The sequence below is a fragment of the Pan troglodytes genome, chromosome 5 (assembly GCF_028858775.2).
Source record: "Pan troglodytes isolate AG18354 chromosome 5, NHGRI_mPanTro3-v2.0_pri, whole genome shotgun sequence".
Classification (NCBI taxonomy): Eukaryota; Metazoa; Chordata; class Mammalia; order Primates; family Hominidae; genus Pan; species Pan troglodytes.
The window spans coordinates 16,821,383-16,845,185 of record NC_072403.2 but is presented as its reverse complement, the minus strand read 5'-3'; the positions used below and the strand labels follow the sequence as shown (position 1 = coordinate 16,845,185).

At 44.0% G+C, this 23,803-nt stretch overlaps 2 protein-coding genes and 1 long non-coding RNA gene across 3 annotated transcripts in view; 1 reads left to right on the top strand and 2 right to left on the bottom strand.

Moving 5' to 3' along the window:
* SYCP2L (synaptonemal complex protein 2 like) overlaps positions 1–10,948 on the bottom strand; it is an 87,394-nt gene extending 76,446 nt beyond the window's left edge. Inside the window, exons 1-4 of the mRNA XM_054685588.2 lie at positions 10,535–10,948; positions 6,102–6,170; positions 3,673–3,810; positions 3,469–3,592 (exon numbers count right to left, since the gene is read on the bottom strand). Coding sequence (XP_054541563.1) covers positions 3,469–3,592; positions 3,673–3,810; positions 6,102–6,170; positions 10,535–10,543 — 340 coding nt within the window. The 5' untranslated portion in view covers positions 10,544–10,948. The remainder of the gene's footprint in view (positions 1–3,468; positions 3,593–3,672; positions 3,811–6,101; positions 6,171–10,534) is intronic.
* Positions 10,949–13,740: 2,792 nt separating this feature from the next.
* LOC134810263 (uncharacterized) lies at positions 13,741–15,921 on the bottom strand. The gene is made up of 3 exons (XR_010157893.1): positions 15,839–15,921; positions 15,274–15,371; positions 13,741–13,826 (listed from the first exon to the last, which is right to left on the bottom strand). It is a non-coding gene; the product is annotated as an uncharacterized LOC134810263 (long non-coding RNA).
* On the top strand, positions 15,651–23,683 carry GCM2 (glial cells missing transcription factor 2). The gene is made up of 5 exons (XM_518235.7): positions 15,651–15,988; positions 20,280–20,532; positions 21,115–21,227; positions 21,656–21,781; positions 22,739–23,683. The coding sequence occupies exons 1-5, from the start codon at positions 15,899–15,901 to the stop codon at positions 23,675–23,677; spliced, it is 1,521 nt and encodes a 506-aa protein (XP_518235.4). The 5' UTR covers positions 15,651–15,898; the 3' UTR covers positions 23,678–23,683.
* The last annotated feature ends 120 nt before the right edge of the window (positions 23,684–23,803 follow it).

The window sequence follows — 23,803 nt, the reverse complement described above, 5'->3', positions numbered from 1 at the left end:
CCAGCACTTTGAGAGGCCGAGACGGGTGGATCACTTGAGGCCAGGAGTTCAAGACCAGCCTGGGAAAGATGGTTAAACTTTGTCTTTACAAAAAATATAAAAATTAGCTGGGTGTGGTGGTGCACACCTCTAGTCCCAGCTACTTGGGAGGCTGAGGTATGAGGATCACTTGACCCCAGAAGGTCAACACTTTAGCAAGTGCTGTGATCACACCACTATTCTCCAGCCTGGGGAACAGAGCGAGACCCCACCTCCAAAAAAAAAAAAAGAGATAAGTGAGCCTCCCCAGCACAGGGGGAAAAAAAATCTTGCAATCTGAGAATCTGCTGAAAACAAACTATCAAAGAAGACACAGAATTTGGAAAGTTCTCAGAAGTATTCTTGATTATAGTAAATGTGCCTCAGGCCTAGGTATCTTTCTTTTGTTAAAAAGCTTCCAGCTAATTAGAGAATTTTTTCCTATAGGAATACATATCCAATTTCATATTAAACTGCTGGGATTGGAATGATTTAAAATAAACTTCTGCAACCTTTCCTCCCCCATCCCAGAATATACGGTATTTCCTCAATAAAGCAAAAGCCATCTTATTTTTCCCATGATTTTAACTGAGACTGGTCACTCTTAGAAAAAAAAAAAATTAGAAAAACCCCGCATGCATAGTTAGAAATTATCAGCTGAACATGACATCAGTCACATGAGTTTCTGACGAACAACTCTCGCAGGAGTCAGGCCTTCAAAACTCTGTATACTTTGGGCCAAGAACCTGAGACACCCCAGCTGAAGATAAACCAGTTTTCAACCTTGGCTGTACATTAGGAAAACCTGGGGAGTTAGGAAACATCCACCACTGCTGAAGCCTGGGACCTATCCCAGACCCAGTAATCAGAATCACTGGTGATACACCCCCACCTGAGTTTTCTATTTTAGGTTTAAGAATGTTTATGAGAGCTCTCCAGGTGACTGTAATGTACAGCAAGGTTTGAAAGCCATTACTATCTTCCAAGTAAGGTTTCTTTTGTCTCAAATCAGACAAATACTTATACTAGATTGAATCATCCACCTGCTGAAGGAAGCTTTGCTCCAATAGCACAAGAGAAGAAATGTCCCTTTACGCAGCAGAACTCACTGCTAAGGCTGTATTTTCTCCCTCCCTATGTTCATACTCAAAATTCTATGCTTTTTAAATACATTTCTGTCACCACTCCATCTATCCCTCCAAAGCCTATCGCACTCCCAGCACCCTCCCAAATATACTGGTCGAGGAGATACAGAAGTGGCAGAAAGGCTGCACTATCTGATCAATACTTGGGAACAGGAAGTTCTCACTGAACCCATTTATGTGCCCTGGTCACACATTGTCTAACAGACATCCCAGCTCTCCCCACAGTTGTATCACTACAGAAGTCAGACACAACAGCCACGACTTCTTAGGAATATGGTATCAGAAAAGTTGCTTAATCCTCCTGGATTCTACGGTACAGGACTAAAGATGTTCCTTTCTGTAGGGCTTGTTTTGTTTTGGAGACAGGGTCTCACTCTGTCACGCAGACTGGAGTGCAGTGACACCATCTTGGCTCACCACAACCTCCAGCTTAAGCAATTCTCCTGCCTCAGTTTCCCAAGTAGCTGGGATTACAGGCATGTGCCACCACTGCCCAGCTAATTTTTGTATTTTTAATAGAGACAGGGTTTCACCATGTTGGCAAGGCTGGTCTTGAACCCCTGACCTCAGGTGATCTGCCCACCTCAACCTCCCAAAGTGCTGGGATTATAGGCGTGAGCTGCCGTGCCAGGAATTCTTATTCTATGTAGTAGAAGAACTTCCAAGCACACTTTGTGTTCAGTCTGCAAACACAGTTGTCTTTAGAAGTATAGAGTTGGCCAGGCGCGGGAGCTCACGCCTGTAATCCCAGCACTTTGGGAGGCCGAGGCAGGGGAATCATCTGAGGTTGGGAGTTCGAGATGTGGAATATGATGAGTTTTCTCTTCAAATAATCTGATCAATCTTTTATTCTCTAATTCATAGTACCGCCCCCCTTTTTTTCTCCTTCTTTCTCCTTTTTGCCTTTGTTAGATGCCCAGGCACGCCACAGTAGCAAGCGTTATCAGTACCAGCTCACATTCCTTTCCTTATTTGAAAAGGAGACTAACTTTCTAGCTCATTACAGACACCCCTTCCCCTTCCTCTCCACTTTCTTTTACATGCCCACCCTATCTAAAAAGAAAAAAAGCAAATGTTTAGCCAACCGGAATTAGTTTAGATTGTACGACCCGACCCCGGCCAATGGGGAAAGGGTACAGGGGCAGGACTTGCGTCAGGAATAAAGGCCCTCGTGCCCCTTTGTTCAGGTGTGCTCTCATGGCAACTGGCCAAGGAGGCACCCCTCTGCGCAGAAGAATTCCTATTCATACCCCAAAAGGTCAGCTTAGGGTTCCAAGGTACACTTAGGACATCTTTGCCTCATTTCCTTTGAGATTTTTATCTCCTTTCCCCTGCTTCCGGTTATCTGCATAAGTTAGCGTATTAACAGGTCAAGTGAGGTTACATGCAAAATGAAATATATACGGTTTGCATAAGCACAGTCTTTAATTCCCCCTGCAAACACTTTAAAGTCCCTCAGAGGAGTCTGGGAAAGCCTGGAGTTTGCTTTCTCTCCTGAGGGGGTAGCTTCATAATTAGATGCATTTTAGAGTAACAAAGGGCAAAGACAGATCTTGGCCCAATCTGGCCTCAATAAACTTCTGGTACTAGAGCTCAAGGGGTAAATCAAAGACATTATTAGCAGCCAGATGATCCTTCCACCCTACTTCTTCCCCACATCTCCTCATCAATAAACAAACTTGTCTCTGGGCTGCAAAAACCTCACCACTAAAAGAGCGGAACTGCAGCAAGAGATGTTGCAGATTCTGCTTTACTTCCAGATGCCGTTATAAAGGCACTCACCATGTTATCTCTTGGTTATTATTTTTAAAAGAATAAAAGTTGATAATTTAGGTAACTTCGAATAAGCAAAAATGTTTTTGCTATTTGTTTTTTCAGATTCATCCAAGGTTTAGAAAATGGGAAAAGTGAGGTGTTACAAGGGCAAAGAAAAGTTTTTGACGATCATTTTTCTAGGTCTAATCTTGTTAATAAAGTCTATTAAAATAGTTCTAGAGCCTACTCCTACTCATTTTCCCCCAAATTCACTAAAATAATTTAAAATAATAATTACTGCATAGGCTCATCAAGGGGAGTGGTTGTGTCTGACTCGATCCTGTGCACTCCCAAAGTGCCTTCTATAGCAGGTACATCAGGAAATGTATGTCGAATTTAATTTTTGGTTAGACAGAAGCAATAAGAATGGATATCAGTTTCTTTTCAAATTGGATTTCAAAGGAACAGAAAATACCAAACTTAACTAGACAACTAAATCCACCTAAGTTCTCTAAGTTACCCAAAGCCATATAAGATTAAAATAGGACACTTATCTTTGGGATCAGTCCCTGCCGAATTAGCAGAGGTTCATCTTCTTTCAGGCCATCTATGAGGAATCGCTGAATACATTTCAGCAACAGTGACACAGACTGAAATTCATTTTTATCTAGTTCCTAGGTATAAACCACACTAAGTTAAAACACTTATAAATAATTATACATTCATATTTTGGTCACGAAGCAAACCAACTTGCCTTATTTATTGATCTGTCAAGACGGTATAATAGAAGACGATTATATTTTTGAGGAAAGTGGCTCTCTTTCTGTTGAAAGTATTCTTTTATTTTCTGAAATCCTTTATCATGGAATGCATCCGTAATAAGTGATTGAAGCTGGAAAGATGATAGTTTGCAAATTACTTTTTCCCCAAGAACATTTATTTTATAGTAATATTTCTAACTGATCTCATTATCAATAAGAATTCAGTGTGAAATAATATAGGGTAAATATAGAATGGAGATCTCTATCTTGAATAGTAAACAATCATTTCACAAATGATTGATGTTTCCATTGGCTTAAGACAAGAGTTCCCAAAATGTGGTTCCTAGACCACCAGCAGCGTTGGCATCACCTGGGGACTTCTTAGCACTCAGACTCAGGGCAGAGCCTTTCACGTGATTCTCGTGCATGCTGAAGTCTGGGAACCACTGACCCAAGGAAAACAACACTTCAGTTTCAGATATCATTAGGTGAAGATCCTCAGCAATGTTGGGAATTCTAAAACACTAAAAATTTCAAGCCTATGATCACTCACTAAGTGACATAAATGATCATAATAGAAGAAAGAAAAATAATACTAATAATTATAGATAATAAGTATGCAAATTGACCATAATGAATGAAATTCATCTTTTCTGCCTGCACATTAGCTAAGACATGCTTCTAAGTATATATACTTGAAGGGCCGGGTGCAGTGGCGCACGCCTGTAATCCCAGCACTTTGGGAGGCCAAGGCAGGCGAATCACCTGAGGTCAGGAGTTCGAGACCAGCCTGACCAACATGGAGCAATCCCATCTCTACTAACAATACAAAATTAGCCAGACGTGGTGGCGCATGCCTGTAATCCCAGCTACTTGGAAGGCTGAGGCAGGAGAATCGCTTGAACCTAGGACGGAGGTTGCGGTGAGTCGAGATCGCGCCACTGCACTCCAGCCTGTGCAACAAGAACAAAACTCTGTCTCAAAAAAAAAAAAAAAGTATATATACTTGAATAACAGACATTTCCTTAAACATTTAAACTATAAAAGATAAGATTTTTTTATCTTTAAAAAAAATCCTACAGGTTAAATTATAATATACAATACTATTTTAATAAGGAAGCAATTTACTATATACAGCCCACAATTCCACTTATTCTTAGTACTGAATTAAAAGGGAAAACAGCATTTAAAATTATTCCATTTAAACAGAATGTTTTCTTTTTTAAGTTAACACATAGTGAGCTTTTTTGTGCCAAGTGTGTTAAGTGTTCTGCAGATGTTATTATTTAATCCTTACCACGGTCCTGAGAGGTTAGGTTCTTTATCTCAGGATAGAAGTAGCAAGGATAGGAAAGGTTACAAACTTATGTGAGATTGCTCAGCTGAAATTCACTCCCTTTTACCTGCTTAAAACTCTGCCATTACCAGGCGCAGGGCTCACGCCTGTAATCCCAGCACTTTAGGAGGCCAAGGCAAGAGGATCGCTTAAGCCCAGAAGTTTGACATCAGCCTGGACAATATATTGAGACCCAGTCTCTACAAAAAATGAAAAACTAGCCAGGTGTGGTGGTTCATGGCTGTAGTCACAGCTACTCAGAAGGCTGAGGCAGGAGGATCACTTGAGCCCAGGAGGTCAAGGCTGCAGTAAGCCATGATTGTACCACTGCACTCCAGCTGGGGTGACAGAGTGAGATCCCGTTAAAACAAAACAAAACAAAACTTTGCCATGGCTTCCTCTGCATTAAAAATAAACCCAAGTCCTTTGCTTTAGTCCGCAGAACGTGGCATGATCTGATCTCTGACAGTCTGACTTCCTTGCTAATGAGTCCTAGGATAAGTCAAGCTCTTCCTTGCCTCTGGGCCTTTGAAATGGCTGTTCTAGGCCTGGGCTACTTCACCCCACCACTTTCCACATGGCTGGTTCCACTCAGATCACAGCTTAAGCATCACTTTTTCAGGTAGATCTTCCAGGACCACCTTATCTTACATAGACCAGGTGCCTCCTCAACATTCCCAATTATTCCCCATCTCATTACCCTGTTCTTTTTCTTCCTGCTTTCTTTGGCTCTCTGCCAGTCTATAAGCTCCATAAAGGCAGAAGTTGTTTCTAGTTTGTTCAGTATTATCTATCTGCATTTAGAATAGCACAGGGCACAAGATAGTTTAGACTAGGATATTGGTAAGATAGCTAATGGTAAATTGACTAGATATAGTAATAAATTGGACATGAGAGATTAGGGAAGGAGAAGAAATAAAGATTTCTCTGCTTCTGATTTGAGCAACTGGAGGAACAAGTTTGCTAATGACCCAGGGAACACAGAACTAGAAAGAATACATACACTCATATACACATACACACACATACACACACACTCACACACGCACACACACACAGAGATTATAAAAGAAACTTGATCTTTACCCAGAAAGCATCATCCTGGGCCTTCCCAGTCCTATCTTCCTTAATAGGCTGCAAAGGATCTTTGTTTTTCTGTGTGGAATAAAAATATGTTTTTAAAACAATTTTTATTTCAAAGAAATGCATTTCAAGTTTTAAACACAAAGCAAACAAAAAAAAAATTAAAGGTTTGTATTGTTTTCCTGAACAGAAATTTTTGTTTGCTCATATTATAGGTCTAAGTAAAACAGTACTTAGAAAAAAGAGAAAAACTTTATCCAACCTTCTTTAGCATGGTCTAAGACAAATACAATACAAACTATCAGAAGAAGCAAAGCAAACATCATTTGAATAAATAATCACACAAAATAAACAAACTCTATAATGATGATTATAAAGTAGAAGTAAAAAGGCTTTGAACTAATAAACCATTTTCAGAATGAGAGCTTGTAAAATAAAGTTAAAGTGTCTTTAAGGCATCATAGTACCTGACTTCAAAATATACTACAAAGTTATAGGAACAAAACAGCATGGTACTGGCATAAAAACAGACACATATGTAGACCAATGGAACAGAATAGATAAACCCAAAATAAATCTACTTCTTTATAGCCAACTGATTTTTGACAAAGGTGTCAAGAACATTCATGGGGAAAAGACAGTCTCTTCAATAACTGGTGCTGGAAAAACTGGATATTTATATGTGGAAGAATGAAACCAGATCCCATGTCTCACCATATACAAAAATCAACTCAAAATAAACTAAAAGCTTACACTTAAGATCCCAAACTACTAGAATAAAATATAGGGGAAACACTTTAGGACATTGGTCTGGGCAAAGATTTTATGGAGAAAACCTCAAAATCACAGGCAATGAAAGCAAAAATAGACAAATGAAATTATACAGACCAAAAAGCTTCTTACAGAAAGGGAAATAATAGAGTGAAGAGACAACCAGCAGAATGGGAGAATATATTTGCAAACTATGCATCCAACAAGCCATTAATATCTAGAATATACAGGGAACTCAAACACCTCAACAGCAAAATAACCAATCCAATTAAAAATGGGTAAATAAGCTAAATAGACATCTCTCCAAAGAAGACATACAAATGACCAACAGGTATATGAAAAAATACTCAACATCACTAATCATTGGAAAATGCAAATCAAAACCAAAATGAGATATTATCTTACCCCAGTTAGAATGGCCATTATCAAGACAAAAAACAACAAATGCTGGCAAGGATATGGAAAAAGAGGAACTCTTGTACACTGTTGGTAGGAATGTAAATTAGTATAGACAATATGGAAAACAGTATGGAGGTTCCTCAAAAAACTATCATAAATCCAGCAATTCCACTCCTGGAGATATATCCAAAAGAAAAGAAATCAGTATGTCAAAGGCATATCTGCACTCCCATGTTTACTGCAGCGCTATTCGTAATAGCCAAGATATGGAATCAACTTAAGTGTCCATCAGTGGATGAATGGATAAAGAAAACGTGGTATATTCACACAGTGGAATACTTTTCAGCCAGAAAAAGGAACAAAATCCTGTCATTCATGGTAACATGCATAAGCCTGAAGGACATTATGCTAAATGAAATAAGCGGGGCACAGACAGACACACTGCATGTTCTTGATCACATGTAGAGGCTAAAAAAGCTGATCTCGGCCGGGTGCAGTGGCTCATGCCTGTAATCCCAGCACTTTGGGTGGCCGAGGTGGGTGGATCACCTGAGGTCAGGAGTTGGAGACGAGCCTGGCCAACATGACAAAACCCTGTCTCTACTAAAAATAGAAAATTATCCGGGCAGGGTGGCCCATGCCTGTAATCCCAGCTACTGGGGAGGCTGAGGCAAGAGAATCGCTTGAACCCGGGAGGCGGAGGTTGCAATGAGCTAAGGTTGCACGATTGCACTCCAGCTGGGGAAGCAAGAGTGAAACTCCATCTCAAAAAAAAAAAAAAAAAAAAAGGTTGATCTCATAGAAGTAGAGAGAATAGTGGTCACTAGAAAAGAGGAAGTGAGATAGGCAGAGGTTAGTTAATGAACACAAAATTACAGCTAGCTGGAAGGAGTAAGTTCTAGAGTAAGATAGTACTGCAGGGTGACTATAATGAACAACTTATTGTATATTTTCAAATAGCTATACGAGTAGATTTTGAACATTCCCAACACAAAGAAATAAATATTTGAGGTGATGGATATGCATAATTACCCTGATTTGATCATTACGCATTGTATACACATATGGAAATATCACACTACACCCAATTAACATGTGCAATTATTATGTGTCAATTAATGTATGTGTCAATTAAAAATAAATGATAAAGGCAAAGAAAAAGAACCATTGTGTTAGTAGATAATTGAGTAGAGGCAAAAGTGAGATACGAGGAACAGCTAAAGCTACAATTAAAATTGGGTGTTAGGCCAGGCGCAGTGGCTCATGCCTGTAATCCCAGCACTTTGGGAGGCCGAGGCGGGCATATCATGAGGTCAGGAGTTCGAGACCAGCCTGTCCAATATGGTGAAACCCGTCTCTACTAAAAAATACAAAAATTAGCTGGGCGTGGTGGCGCGTGACTGTAGACCCAGCTACTCGTGAGGCTGAGGAAGGAGAACCACTTGAACCCAGGAGGTGGAGGTTGCAGTGAGCCGAGATCGAGCCACTGCGCTCCAGCCTGGGTGACAGAGTGAGACTCCGTATCAAAAAAAAAAAAAGGGGGGGGTGTTAATTCATAGCATAAACTGACATCAAATAAACACTATGCTACGTATCTATAATTTCTAAGTTTTGTCAACAAATTCTGAATTAGTGGGAAATACTTCCCATCCCAAAGAAAATATTCCCAGGAGCCTTTATGTTAAGCTTCTTTACCTCTTTTCTCTATAGACACGGCCCTATCTCTCCTTCAGTTCAATTCGTATGCAGAGATGCTCTGCTTATGTTTATTTCTACCTCCTTTCAACCTTCTCTGGCCTTGGTGGTCAGTACTTGGCAAATTCCAAAGAAATGCTTCCTGTTTCTGGAATTTCTGGAGCCACTCTAGTACACAGAAAGGTATCCCCCTTCTGTGAAGATCATGTGGCAGCTTTTGTGGGTAGGAACTTGACAGGAAAATCAGAAAGTGGGATGGTTTAGGCAGAAAAGATCGTTAGATTCTGAGATTCAGTCTCCTCATTTAAAAAACATGATGATAGCCGGGCGCTGTGGCTCACGCCTGTAATCCCAGCACTTTGGGAGGCCGAAGCGGGCAGATCATGAGGTCAAGAGACAGAGACCATCCTGGCCAACATGGTGAAACCCCGTCTCTACTAGAAATACAAAAATTACCCTGGCGTGGTGGCGCGCGCCTGTAGTCTCAGCTACTCGGGAGGCTGAGGTAGGAGAATCGCTTGAACCCGGGGGGCAGAGGTTGCAGTGAGCCAAGATCACGCCACTGCACTCCAGCCTGGGCGACAGAATGAGACTCCGTCTCAAAAAAAAAAAAAAAAAAAAAAAAAAAAAAAAAAAAGATGATAACACCTATATGGAAGGATTGGAGTGAGGACTGACTGACAGAATGTCTGTAATGTTCTTAGCATAGTGCCTGGCACATAAAAACGGCTCAGTGAATGGCAGCTTTCAACGTAAGAGGGATGGAGAGGGTGAGGAGGTTATGCTTAAGTGCTCTGAATTTAAGCGTAGCTTGATGTTAGAAAAGTTTCTGTCCCAAACCTGTTTCCCCATGGCTGGGAAGATGGCGCCAGCTGACAGATGGATTTTTATGGAGAACAAGAGTGAGTTCCTGGATCTAGGCAAGCAGTTACCCCTGGCTATCACAATCACCTGGGGTCCTCACTAACAAACTAACAAACTACCGGCCCACCGTAGACCAATTAAATCAGAATTTCTACCGCCAGGAACCCAGGCAGAAGAATGTTAGAAACACGCCCCAGGTGGTTTTTGTTTGTTGTTTTTGGCGTCCCTGGGTGGGCTCAAACTTCATGTGTTTTTATTTTTTATTATTTATTGATAAGTAATAATTGTAGCTTTATCTTAGGGGCTGTCCTTTGTCGTTCGGTTAAATGAAGTCCCAGCACTTGGGGTTGCTTAACACTACTGCACTTTCCACGCAGCAAGGTGGAAAGAGGGCTGGAAAACCGGCTAGGAAAATACGCAAAGCAACTAGAAAAGAACTATCTCATTGCTTTCCGAACACGAATTCTCCGGTTCCCCTTTCCCTGAGCGCTATTTAGCTAGGGATCCGAGGTTTCTATTCTGCCTGGTCTCCCCGCAGGCTGCCAATACACTCCCAGCAAACCCAAGGAGGTGGCGGGGGACTATGCCCAGCACCCGGTCTCTGAGCGAACACCTCAAGGCGGCAGAACCTGAGCCCCAGGGACCCCGCGCCCTCGCGCGCCCTAGCACTGTGGACAGAAGGTCCGGGCCCTTCGGGGGTCACTCACCGCTTGCATAACGAGGCTTCTTCGTTCCTGAAGCGACGCGCCGCTCAGCTTTGTTGCGCTCGGTCGGCCCTCTGCTGCTTCCCCGCCCAAGACCCCCGCCCGCTGGGGGCGCTGCGGCAAGAGCCCTGGTGGCGGACCGCTCTTCGAGTCGAGTCTTCTTCCGCAACTGTAATTGACGAATCCGCCCCCTGAAGTTTACTAGAGCTCTGTGTTTTGAGACTCAAGAAGCGCGTGCAAGTAACTAGCGCACACAGGCCAAACCACCTGGGCGCACGCACACACCCTTTAAGAGAAAGCCAGCACTCAAAGGATGTGAACTACGTCATTTAAACGTTCCTTATTTGCGAAATTCCAAACAGATAGGCGTTCGCTTTGTGGTAGCTGTTCCAAGTTTTTGCCCCGCCTTAAAAAGCCAGAGGAGCGGCCGGGCGCGGTGGCTCACGCCTGTAATCCCAGCACTTTGGGTGGCCGAGGCTGGTGGATCACTTGAGGTCAGGAGTTCTAGACCAGTCTGGTCAACATGGTGAAACCTTGTCTCTACTAAAAATACAAAAGATTAGCCGGGCGCGGTGGCACGTGCCTGTAATCCTAGCTGCTGGGGAGGCTGAGGCAGGAGAATCACTTGAACCCGGGAGGCGGAGGTTGCAGTGAGCGGAGATCGCGCCACTGCACTCCAGCCTGGGGGACAGAGTGAGACTCCGTCTCAAAAAAAAAAAAAAAAAAAAAGCCAGAGGAGCAGTTTTTGGTCCATTGATGTGTGTAGACAGAAGCCGAACCCTTTCCTATGGTAACCAGACTTGTACCCGATATTATTAATACATTCCTGATTTCACACACACACAAAGTGTGTTTGGTTGTTGTTTTTTAAGTACCGTGTTGGGGAGGAAGGGGAATTTTTTTTTTTAATCAAAGCAAATAGTTTTGTTTTTGTTTTTGTTTTTTTTGTTTCTTTGCCTATTTCCTTTAACCTGACAAGTATGCGTACCAATGGCTAGGCTGATTCGGATAGGTGGCCAGTTGTGTGAACACGGTGGCAAAATTAAATTGGACTGGAGTTTTCCACAAAAAACAAAAAAAAGACCCCTCCAATCCAAACATTCTTTGTGTAAAAATCAACTTGTATTATAACTAGACCTGTGAGTATTTCAAGTCATAATATGTACAGAAGATATTTGTCTACACCAAGGCAAAACATAACAAAACCAGAACCCCTGTTAGCCCAGGACTTGCACACACTTCTAGTCCGTTGAAAACAATGTTTATGTCAAAGCCTGTCATATCAATTTCCTGGAAAGTATAATGTAAACATTCTTACATTAATTTACCTATTTTAATCTAAACCAAGGAAATTCAAACGCAAGTTTTTTTCCTTTTCAATGAATGGACTTTTGTAATATTAAACTAGTAATCAAGACAGGAACAGCTGTGAGTATAAGCTATTGTGAGTCAATACAAATATAATACCAGGGCAAGAAAGAAACAATGAATAATAAGAAGCAATAAACAAAATACTACAGTTTAAATGAATTTTAAGAGAATATTTAAAAATTAGAGTTTTCATAATATTAGATAGAAAACTTAATCATCTATTATTTTCAGGCTTTTGGGGAAAAACATGTCCTTCCAAAGTCTATGGTGCAATGCATTCAAATCTTTAAGAGAAATTAAAAATAACAGAATAGGCAAAATACCTTTTATCTGTTTTTTTTTTTTACTTTGATTAGTTTCTTTTACTAACATGTTTTGTCTTAATATAATTTATGGCAACTTGAAATGCATACTCTAATTCTTCTCAAACTAAATATAGTAGAGGCTCTATGACATTTCTTTGGATACCAGAATCCCTTTAGAAATTAATTGATTTGCCTTTAACATAAAAAAGTTTTATTTATTTATGTTTTTGACGGGTCAGGTCTCTCTAGGAACATTCCAAAAGCACAGAGACAAGAACTGTTCTAGCACTGCAATAAGACCAAAAATTAATTTCTATGCATTTTCAGAGGTAACTTTAAATCACCATTTTAAGGTTATTTTTAGAACATTTGAAAGGATAAGTTATCTTAGACTACAACATTTAATGAAATACTATAATTAAAATGGATAATCAATAAATTTTCATTCAATTTTGGAAGACAAAACAACACGAAAAGCAACTGAATCAACAGGAGTTTCGGGGACCTTTGGCAGACAGTTAATAAGATGAAAAATCTGTGAATGAAACTCGTGGGTGAAGAGTAGACACATCTCTTCGTTCCCAACTAGACCTCAGTGGCGACCATTTGAGAGTGATTTTAATCAGAAACCCTGACTGACAGGACCTTTTAGGAGGGGAGAACTTCGGGAGAAAGGAGGCTGGGAATGAACAAATCACTTTCTTCTGCTAGGACCCTTCGGCTTTGACTGGGAGGAGGACCCCAGCTAGAAGATAAAGGAGGAAAAAATCGCGAGGAACTGCTCAAAGTTGGCCTTTCTCCCCAACAGAGTTCGCTGGTCCGCTGCCACTGGCAGGCTTCTCTGACCGACTGGGATACTTTTTCTTTTTTCTTTCCTTTTCTTTTTCTTTTTTCTTTTTCTTTTCTTTCTCCTTTCTTGCTTCCTTCCTCTCTCTCTCTTTCTGTCTTTCTTTCCTTCCTTTTTTTTTTTTTTTTTTTTTTGAGACAGGGTCTCGTTCTGTCGCCCAGGCTCGGCGCTATCTCAGTTACTGCAACCACTGCCTCCTGGATTCAAGCGATCCTCCCGCCTCAGCCTCCCAAGTAGCTGGGACTACAGGCACACGCCACCATGCCCGGCTTTTTTTTTTTTTTTTTTTTTTTTTTTTTCGAAGAGACAGGGTTTCGCCATGTTGCCCAGGCTGGTCTTGCACTCCTGGGCTCAAGCGATCCTCACGTCTCGGCCTCCCAAAGTGCTGGGATTACAGGCATGAGCCACTGCGCCCAATCGCGGGATGGACTTTTCTAAGCAAGCCTCACTGTGCCTTTGGCTGGGGAAGTAAAAGGACAGGGAGCGTGGACCACCCTTAGCTTCCTGAGGTGGTTTCGCTCTTCCTTTATCCGCCTTTTGCCAACCGAAGGCACTAATCCTGCAAGAGGCGTTGGCATGGGCGCCCTCCCGGCCGAGTCCCGCGCAGCACCCGTCCGTGTGCTCAGCACGGGCTTTGCGGTGCCAAGGTCTAGGGTGCGTCGCTTCCCGGGTCTGGAGGGTCATGGATTCGGTTCATCCTCCTCTATCAAGGGATCCGCCGTGAGGAGTTGGCTCCTCTTCTCTGGCTGGGGCTGGGAATGGAAGCGTGCAGCTGCAAAACAAGGGCGCGGGCAATAAATTCCAGAAGCCCTTTTCCCTGGCCGCCAAAAATCCGGCCTTGGGGTAGCCAAAGAGTGACTTTAGTCACTTCAATCGGTTTTGTTTTTTTGTTTGTTTGTTGTTTTTTGTTTTTTTAAAATATATATATACTGAGGGTCTCCATGTGCCGGAGTAGCCCTGGGCGAGTCGGCTGCTCAGATGAAGAAGGTTTCGTCCCAGCCCCGGAGAACCCACATTGTTCTGCGCACCCCCGCACCACCGCGATTCTCTAGTCCTCCAAAGCCTCCCAAGACTGTAATAGAGTAAATTCAATTTCGTCGTGATATTTCCAAGACTGTATCAGTAAAGTTTTTTTTTTAAGAGTTGTGGGCCAGGCGCGGTGGCTCACGCCTTTAATCCCAGCACTTTGAGAGGCCGAGACTGGCGGATCACGAAGTCAAAAGATCGAGACCATCCTGGCCAACTTGGTAAAACCCTGTCTCTACTAAAAATACAAAATTAGCTGGTCGCGATGGCGCGCCTGTAGTTCCAGCTACTCGGGAGGCTGAGGCAGGAGGATCGTTTGAACCTGGGAGGCGGAGGTTGCAGTGAGCCGAGATTGCACCACTGCACTCCAGCCGGGGCGACAGAGTGAGACTCCGTCTCAAAAAAAAAAAAAAAAAAAAGATTTGTGTTCGGGTGGGTGGCAACTGAGAGCTCGCCGAACCACAACCTCTTATTTAACAGATAAACAGATAAGGAAGCTGAGACCCAGAGGGAGCCAAAGCAGTGGAGAAAGCGAGTTCTTTGGGACTTTTCCCCTCTCCCCTTTCCCTCCTTCCCCAGGCTCCCACCTACCCCAGGCTCCCACCTACCCCGGGCTCATTTCCGCCCCCCACCTCCTCCAGGTTCACTTCGTAGGACTCCGTTCCTGCAGGGCCAGGTCCCTCCGAAGTCCCCGGGAGCGTGAAGGCGCCTGGGCTCGCGAGCATACGCGGAGGCTTGGCGCACCCTGGCACGTCCCAAACAGCAGAGCGAAGACTCCGAGACACTCACAATAGTTAGGGGAAGAGCCGGCAGTGGAGGCCCAAAATGGGCTGACCCCTAACTAGGAGGCGTGGGCGCGGTTATTCAGGCTAGGGCGCACGCGGACGGCAGAGGGGCCCACGCACGGTTCCCACGCTCTCCTGGAATTGAGTGTTGGCTCTCAGGGGACTTTGCTGGAAAGCCTCCATCTAAGCCCCTTTCCGAAATCAGGGAAGCTGGACGCGTTTAGAAAAAAAAAAAAAAAAAATAGGCCGGTCGCGGTTGCTCACGCCTGTAATCCCAGCACTTTGGGAGGCCCAGGCGGGCAGATCACCTGAGGTCAGGAGTTCAAGACCAGCTTGGTCAGGGTTTCGCATGGCTAAAACCTGTCTCTACTAAAAATACAAAAATTAGCCAGGGATGGTGGCACGGACCTGTATTCCCAGCTACTCGGGAGGTTGAGGCAGGAGAATCGCTTGAACCTGGGAGGCAGAGGTTGCAGTTAGCTGAGATGGCGCCACTGCACTCTAGCCTGGGCAACAGAGTGAGACAAAAAAAGAAGAAAAGAAAAGAAGAAAATAATAAGGTTTTAAACTTAAAGGATACATTCCTACTTACCCTCTCCACCCCCACCCTCTGGCTGCAGTTTCCATTTGCTTCCAGGGCTGAGTTTAACCTCCACCTCCGTTCCTGGGACTGTGGTGGAGGGGGCGACCGGCCCCTGGAACGTGGGCGCTAGCGAGGTAGGCGAGACAGGGCGGAGCCCCCCGGAGGTATATCTTTATAAAGGAGGGGGCAGCTGCCAGAGGTCGATGCTGCCGTTTGGGTGGAGACCGTTCAGCACCGCGGCCAAGGACAAGGCCCCGCCCGGGTCCATAACCATTGTCCCCAGCTTCCAGATTTCTAAACAACCTCTCTCTCTTTCTCTCTCTCTGCACCTCCCCTTCACACACCCCACTTTCTTCTTTAAAGAGAAGGAAAAAAATCCACCTGGCGCACCTGTCCTTTTTTCTTCTATTTTTCAGAACCCTGGGCGGAAAGCGCGAGCGAGTTGGGCAGATGCCGGCGGCCGCGGTGCAGGAAGCGGTCGGCGTGTGCTCCTACGGGATGCAGCTCAGCTGGGACATCAACGATCCGCAGATGCCTCAGGTAAGTGAACCGGGTGTGTGCGGGCACGCGGGGCGCTGTCCATCCGAAGGAGGGAGAATGGCATTCGAGTTCTTGAAGAGTCTGCGGACGGACCATACACACACACACACACACACACACACGCGCACACACACGCACACATACCCGCAAAATTTCTGGGTTTCTGAGGCCCTCTCAAGTGTAGAAAGAAAACTGGACTCTACAAAAGGCTGCGTTGGGTTTAGAAATGTGTCTTCTTGGCCGGGCGCTGTGGTTCATACTTGTAATCCCAGCACTTTGGGAGGCTGAGGCGGGCGGATCATCTGAGGTCGGGAGTTCAAGACCAGCCTGACCAACATGGAGAAACCCCGTCTCTACCAAAAATACAAAATCAGCCGAGAGTGGTGGCGCATGCCTAAAGTCCCAGCTACTCGGGAGGCTGAGGCAGGAGAATCGCTTGAACCCGAGAGGCAGAGGTTGCGGTGAGCCAAGATCGCGCCATTGAACTCCAGCCTGGGCAACAAGAGCAAAACTCCGTCTCAAAAAAAAGGAAGAAGAAGAAGAAGAAGAAATGTGTCTTCTCCCAGCAATTTCCTTGTGCTTGCCTGAAATCACACGCAAAGCAGCAGGAAATGTTGGTCAGGCTCCACATTGCCAGTCTTGGGGAGAGCGGGACGCCTGTCCTTTCACTTCCCTTTAACCAAGGTAGAAATCAGGTGCCTCTCTCCTTATTCATTTACTTTAAATCCATGAGGAAGCTAAGGAGAAAATCTAAGCAGATGTAAATACCACTGCTTCTCATGCAGCAAAACTGAGGTACAACTGTAAAGTGAATCTAATGACCTAAATTTAAAACAAGTAGCCCGACTTGAGCAATTTGCTCAGACCTCCCTAACTGCTCGGAGGAAGGAGGCCCCATAGTCATGCCAACAAGGCCACCTGTACCCAAAACTTACTTCTTCTCTAATGACAAGCAAATCATCATTCTTTTAGGGTGAATTTGTTGTATTTTGCTTTATTTCAATAAAGCAAAAATGGTTTGGAGCCAAGTCCAAAGAATGACTGGGGTGGATGAAGTGGTGAATGAAGTGGGTGGTTTGAAGCCAGTTCCAGAGAATGACCAATTATGATTAGTCACACTGGTTAGGGCCAAAATTGAGTGACGTTGAAGTCCTGGCTGTAGGGGATGGGGGGTGTAGAATGAGAGTTGCTTCCCAACCATTTGCAGATGTGGGCTTCCAGCAATGTTGTGGCACAGGGATAAAAGAGATGTGTCATTTTGTCCGCAACTAAAATGTGTCTGATAGGTGTTCAGATGAATAACAATTCATTGCAACATTGTGTCGCCTCTTATAGAGGTCAGCACTTTTTTGGATCCATATATTTGTAGTAGGTTAGGTGTGTTTTACTCCTTTGTTTTTGTTTGTTTGTTGGGGTTTTTTGTTGTTGTTTGTTTGTTTTTTGAGGCGGGGTTTAGCTCTTGTTGCCTAGGCTGGGGTGCAATCACACGATCTCAGCTCACTGCAACCTCCATCCCCCAGGCTCAAGCGATTCTCTTGCCTCAGCTTCCCGAGTAGCTGGGACTACAAGCATGCGCCACCACGCCCAGCTAATTTTGTATTTTTAGTAGAGATTGGGTTTCTCCATGTTGGTCAGGCTGGTCTCGAACTCCTGACCTCAGCTGATCCACCCGCCTCAGCCTCCCAAAGTGCTGGGATTACAGGTGTGAGCCACCGTGCCTGGCCCACTCCTTTGTTTTAAAGTCTGCCTACTTTAGAGTCACATGGTACCATTTTCATGAAAGTGGACCACGGTAGAGCAAGTGCATCTCATTCTGTTTCTGTCCATGTACACCTTCACGGGAAACAATCATATCTTGCATTTTAGAAAAGTCACATCCAAGTAATGTAATTATGGTTCATCTCTCAAGCATTTGCTAGACTTCCCATGTCAATATGAACTTTTTTTTAGGAGACTGGTTGTTAAGCAGGAAGCATGTGTGTAATATCTCAAAAGGGCCAGGCACACTGGGACATGGAGAAGTGAAGAAACTTAGCATCGCCCTGCTCTGGCTAACCGAGTGAGCAAGTTAAACTACCTGTATGACCTTGAGAGAGTCCTTGAATTTGCCTTAGTCTCAGGCTACTTACTCACTTGTCATCAAGTGGTAGAGTGAGATAACCATCTCAAACTCTCCTCCAGGTCTACGATCAGGTTCAGTGTCTATGTGTGTGTGTGTACACACACACACAACATGCCAACACTTGAGAGCAAGTGAAACCCAATCCTTGGCATCCTCTATTCTTGTACTGATTTTAAAAATACAATCTCTGTGGCTTCATTGCCAGGGTCACTACCTCAGTAGCTCGTGTGAGGCATGGGGGCTTAGTCTACATCCTTAAGGGAGAGCTAAAGAAATGCTGTTTTCTGGAAAATTGTCAATTTGTTACTAAGATCCTTACGTTAAAATATTCACTTTTAAAACAAAGATATTAGCATTTAATATAAGCTTGGAGTTGATAGTACATCATTATATATTTCATTTGTGACTTACCTTACATTGATGTATCATGTCAATTGTAATATTTCAGAGAAAAGATAAATAATACCTATGGTAGTAATAATGATTTCAACAATATCTTTGTAATTTTGGAAACAAAATCACCCATTAACCTTATTACTGTTAGAATGTGCAGTATTAATGATGTATACAAGTCTGAATTTTCCAACTGTGAATACTTCAGCTTTGCAAATGTTTGATCTAATTTTCCTGAGTGGCAAGAGTGGGGAGGAGATGCAAATGGCTTACTGCTATGATACACTCTTCTGAGCCTTTATTACACCAGCAAAGCTACTGGGTCTGGCTGCTACCCATCTTCTGTTTATATTCCAGCTATGCCACTGTGAAAGGTTATCTATTGAACCTCCACTTCCTTATTTAGTAAACAAGAGTAAAGATGTCCATCTTGCAAAGATGTTGTGAGAATTATGTATATTGCATAATATGGCTTTGCAGGTCATACTGTTTCTGTTCCAAATATTCAATTCTGCACTGTAGTGTGAAAGCAGCCCTAAACATTACATAAAAGAAAGTGCTCAGTGGCCGGGCATGGTGGCTTATGCCTATAATCCCAGCACTTTGGGAGGCCAAGGTGGGTGGATCATGAGGTGAGGAAGATCAAGACCATCCTGGCCAACATGGTGAAACCCCATCTCTACTAAAAATACAAACAATAGCCAGGCGTGGTGGCATGCACCTGTAGTCCCAGGTAGTCAGGAGGCTGAGGCAGGAGAATCACTTGAACCTGGGAGGCGGAGGTTGCAGTGAGCTGAGATCATGCTACTACACTCCAGCCTGGGTGACAGAGTGAGATTCCATCTCAAAAAAAAGAAAAAAGAAAGTGCTCAGTAAAGGGTGATTTTTCAATGAAACTTATATGCAAAAGTGACATTTATTGCAGTGTAAATAATGCATTAAATTGACAAAGACTACCAAATATGAATACTAAGGCAATGCTCAGTATTTTAGATACAACTTATTATTTCAGCCATGTGGCTCTTTGTTGAGGAGAATGACAGTCCCATATTGCTCTGGGGAGCAGTCCAGTGCCCACACCCCAAAGCTCATGGCTTAAGTCCTTCATTGCAGTACACTTTTAAACTTGGGGAGCCAAGTTTAGAGTAGGGAGGGAAGCTGTTCTTTCCTCTCTGACATTACTCTGGGTGCCACTGCTAATGTGACTGACAGGTTTGGCATAGAGAGCCAAGTGCTTTTGAAGAAAATGCACTGACTTAAAGATATTTACCAGTTAAATTGCATTTCAGTGATAGAACATTCCAATCACTTTTTCCCCTGGTACTTTGATACTTAACTTAAAAATGTTTTCAACATTTAAACACACCAAGAAGTGATATAACATAGTGGTAAGAAGTACAGGCTCTGGAATGGGACTGCCAGGGTGCAAATCCTGGATCCAGATCTTGCTAGCTGTGTGATGTGACCTTGGGCGAGTCGATTAACCTCTCTGGCCTCCATGTCCTCATCGGCAAATTGGAAATAATTGTTTGCCTATAATTTGAAGTCTAGATGAACTAATACATGTATAGCATTTAACAGATAAGCACTATTAAACATTAATTATTACCTGGTTGTCAGGAAGTCTTACATAGAAAGAGTGGCATTTTGGAATTTGACATTACTGGATTTAAAAAGAACCTGTTTGTATCCTAATGTGCTTGGAGAAATTTTAGAGCATGATGTGTGCAGTTTGGACTGGATAGACTGACCACCCTTCCTTCTGCACTCTTCCAGGAGCTGGCCCTCTTTGACCAATTCCGAGAGTGGCCTGACGGCTATGTGCGCTTCATCTACAGCAGCGATGAGAAGAAGGCACAGCGTCACCTGAGCGGCTGGGCCATGCGCAACACCAACAACCACAATGGCCACATCCTCAAGAAGTCGTGCCTGGGTGTGGTGGTGTGTACACAGGCCTGCGCCCTGCCCAACGGTTCCCGCCTGCAGCTGAGGCCGGCCATCTGCGACAAGGCACGGCTGAAACAGCAGAGTGAGGACACGGGGCCAGGGAGAGGGTGACCTTGGAGTCATGAGTTTTTTGTTGTTGTTGTTTTTGTTTGTTTGTTTGAGATGGAGTCTCACTCTGTCACTCAGGCTGGACTGCAATGGTGCAATCTCAGCTCACTGCAACCTCCGCCTCCCGGGTTCAAGCGATCCTCCTGCCTCAGCCTCCCAAGTAGCTGGGATTACAGGCATGCGCCACCACGCCCGGCTAATTTTGCATTTTTAGTAGAGACAGGGTTTCTCCATGTTGGTCAGGCTGGTCTTGAACTCCCGACAGCAGGTGATCTGCCTGTCTCGGCCTCCCAAAGTGCTGGGATTAGAGGCGTGAGCCACCACACCCGGCTAATTTTGTATTTTTAGTAGAGACAAGGTTTCTCCATGTTGGTCAGGCTGGTCTTGAACTCCTGACCTCAAGTGATCCACCCGCCTCGGCCTCCCAAAGTGCTGGGATTACAGGCGTGAGCCACCGCGCCCGAGCATGAGTTCTTTGTTCCCACCTAATTTTCCCCTTCTTTCTTCAGAAGGGTCTGGGGTCAGGGTTAATATTTCTCCCTTCTGGGCTTTGTAGAGAAGGCATGCCCTAACTGTCATTCTGCTTTGGAGTTGATTCCTTGTCGAGGGCACAGCGGATACCCCGTAACCAACTTTTGGCGGCTTGATGGCAACGCGATCTTTTTTCAGGTAGGTCAGGTGAGAACACAATTTGTGATGGATACTTTTCATCAGACCACAAAGGCCAAACCACCTGTCATGTGCCTTGGGAACCCTGGGCCAAACAAAATACAGCCCCAGTGGCCAGAAATAGGTGCTGGAGCTCCCCAGGGACGTAGCGGGAGCCTAGAACTTCACTCACTACTTTGTGCTCTTTAAGGTCCACAGATGGTAAACCAAGTTATAGTTCTTTTAATAGAGTGAAAGGATTGCAGGTGATCTTTTCAGATGTCAATTCTTGAGCCTGTTTTATTTGTTCAAGAATTTTTTTTTCTGTCATTTTGAAAGAAACAAAACTAAACACTTGAGATGTTGGGAAAGGCGTGATCAATTTTTGGGCAACATTGTCAGCTTCCTTTAGAGGCACAAATGTATGATTCATTTTCTCCTTATCGCAGGCCAAGGGAGTTCATGATCATCCAAGACCAGAGAGCAAATCAGAGACAGAAGCTAGAAGAAGCGCCATCAAGAGACAAATGGCCTCTTTCTACCAACCCCAGAAAAAGAGAATTCGAGAATCCGAGGTAACAGGGAGCTGATAGCGCACAGTGGTCTCAGCTCATTTTCATCCCAAGATACGCTGATAGTTATGCAAAATATGAAGGTCATACATTAATTACAAGGGTTTGATTTCGTGTGAAAATTATATGTCTGTAACAAAATATCATTAAATCAACATTTGGACAGGGTTTCTAATCCCTTCTCCTTAAAACAAAAAGCAACAATCTCTACAGGCAATGATACAGTCCTGATATGTCAGTGTGCTGAGCTGACATCCTAATATAAGGGCGATTATGCAACAGTAATAAAGATAGAAATATGTGCCTACCAACAGGAAGTTAACAGTGCACCCTTGAGAGGGTCCTTTCCATTATTTCATCCACAAGAATGGATAAAATTTCTCTGCGCAATTTAATTCAGTTTGGCTTTTCAACCAAAGCACGCCAAGCAGGCAGAGTGTTAGTGTAAGGATAACAGAAACTGACATTCTCCAGCACTTCCTATGTGCCAGGCACTGGTCTAAGAGTTTCACACATTTAATGGTTGCAGAAACCCTATAATGAGGTTACTATTATTAAGTTCCATTTTTAAGATGAAGAATCTGAGGCTCAGAGAGGTTAAGTGGCTTGTACAATTTGTGAGGGACAGAGTCAGGAATTGAACCCGGGCCTGTGTGGCTTCTAAGTCTCCACTATTAGGAACACAGTATAGGTGAGAACAGGACCATCTGTCACTCAGAAGCATCCTACCTGGCTACCATGGACCTTTGTCATTCAGTTGTTGGTATTTATGTCTGAGCGAGCCCAAGCTTAGCAACCCCTGGACCATGTGCTTAAATCACGTACCTGAGCAGTGCCATGTTCACAACACAGAGCCCAGCACATGGACGTCTGTTTTTACTTACTTCTTGGCTATTGTTACAGGTGAGGGTGTCCACACGATTTACATAGCATGTGTCTATGTTTGTATCATTTTTCTAGGCAGAAGAAAATCAAGACAGCAGTGGTCATTTCAGCAACATACCTCCCTTGGAAAATCCAGAAGACTTTGATATAGTTACTGAAACCAGCTTCCCTATTCCAGGGCAGCCTTGCCCTTCCTTCCCAAAGTCTGATGTTTACAAAGCTACCTGTGACCTAGCCACCTTTCAAGGAGACAAAATGCCACCCTTTCAGAAATACTCAAGCCCAAGAATCTATTTGCCTAGGCCACCTTGCAGCTATGAATTGGCAAACCCTGGTTATACAAATTCAAGCCCATATCCCACCCTTTATAAGGATTCCACCGGTATCCCTAATGACACAGACTGGGTTCATCTGAACACACTACAATGTAATGTCAATTCATACAGCAGCTATGAGAGAAGCTTTGATTTCACCAACAAACAGCATGGCTGGAAACCAGCTCTTGGAAAACCCAGCCTTGTGGAGAGGACTAACCATGGGCAGTTTCAGGCCATGGCCACTCGCCCTTATTATAACCCAGAGCTTCCCTGCAGGTACCTCACGACTCCACCACCAGGTGCCCCTGCCCTACAAACCGTGATCACCACCACCACTAAAGTGTCCTACCAGGCCTACCAGCCCCCTGCTATGAAATACAGCGACAGTGTGCGAGAGGTGAAGAGCCTTTCGAGCTGTAACTATGCTCCTGAAGATACTGGGATGTCTGTCTATCCAGAAGCCTGGGGTCCTCCGGTGACAGTCACCAGGGCAGCCTCTCCTTCAGGGCCACCTCCTATGAAAATTGCAGGAGATTGCCGGGCCATCAGACCCACTGTGGCTATTCCCTACGAGCCAGTTTCCTCTAGGACAGATGAAGCAGAGACTTGGGATGTGTGTCTGTCTGGGCTGGGCTCTGCAGTCAGTTACTCAGACAGACTGGGTCCCTTCTTTACCTACAACAATGAGGATTTTTGAAAGACAATCCAGGGGACATAATAGCAGTGTGCATGCAGGCAGGAGGCAGGGAAATGTGAAATGGCAATGATCTCTTATTGAGTTGGGAGATTCACCTTGTGTGCAAAGAAACACAGATAGTAGTAA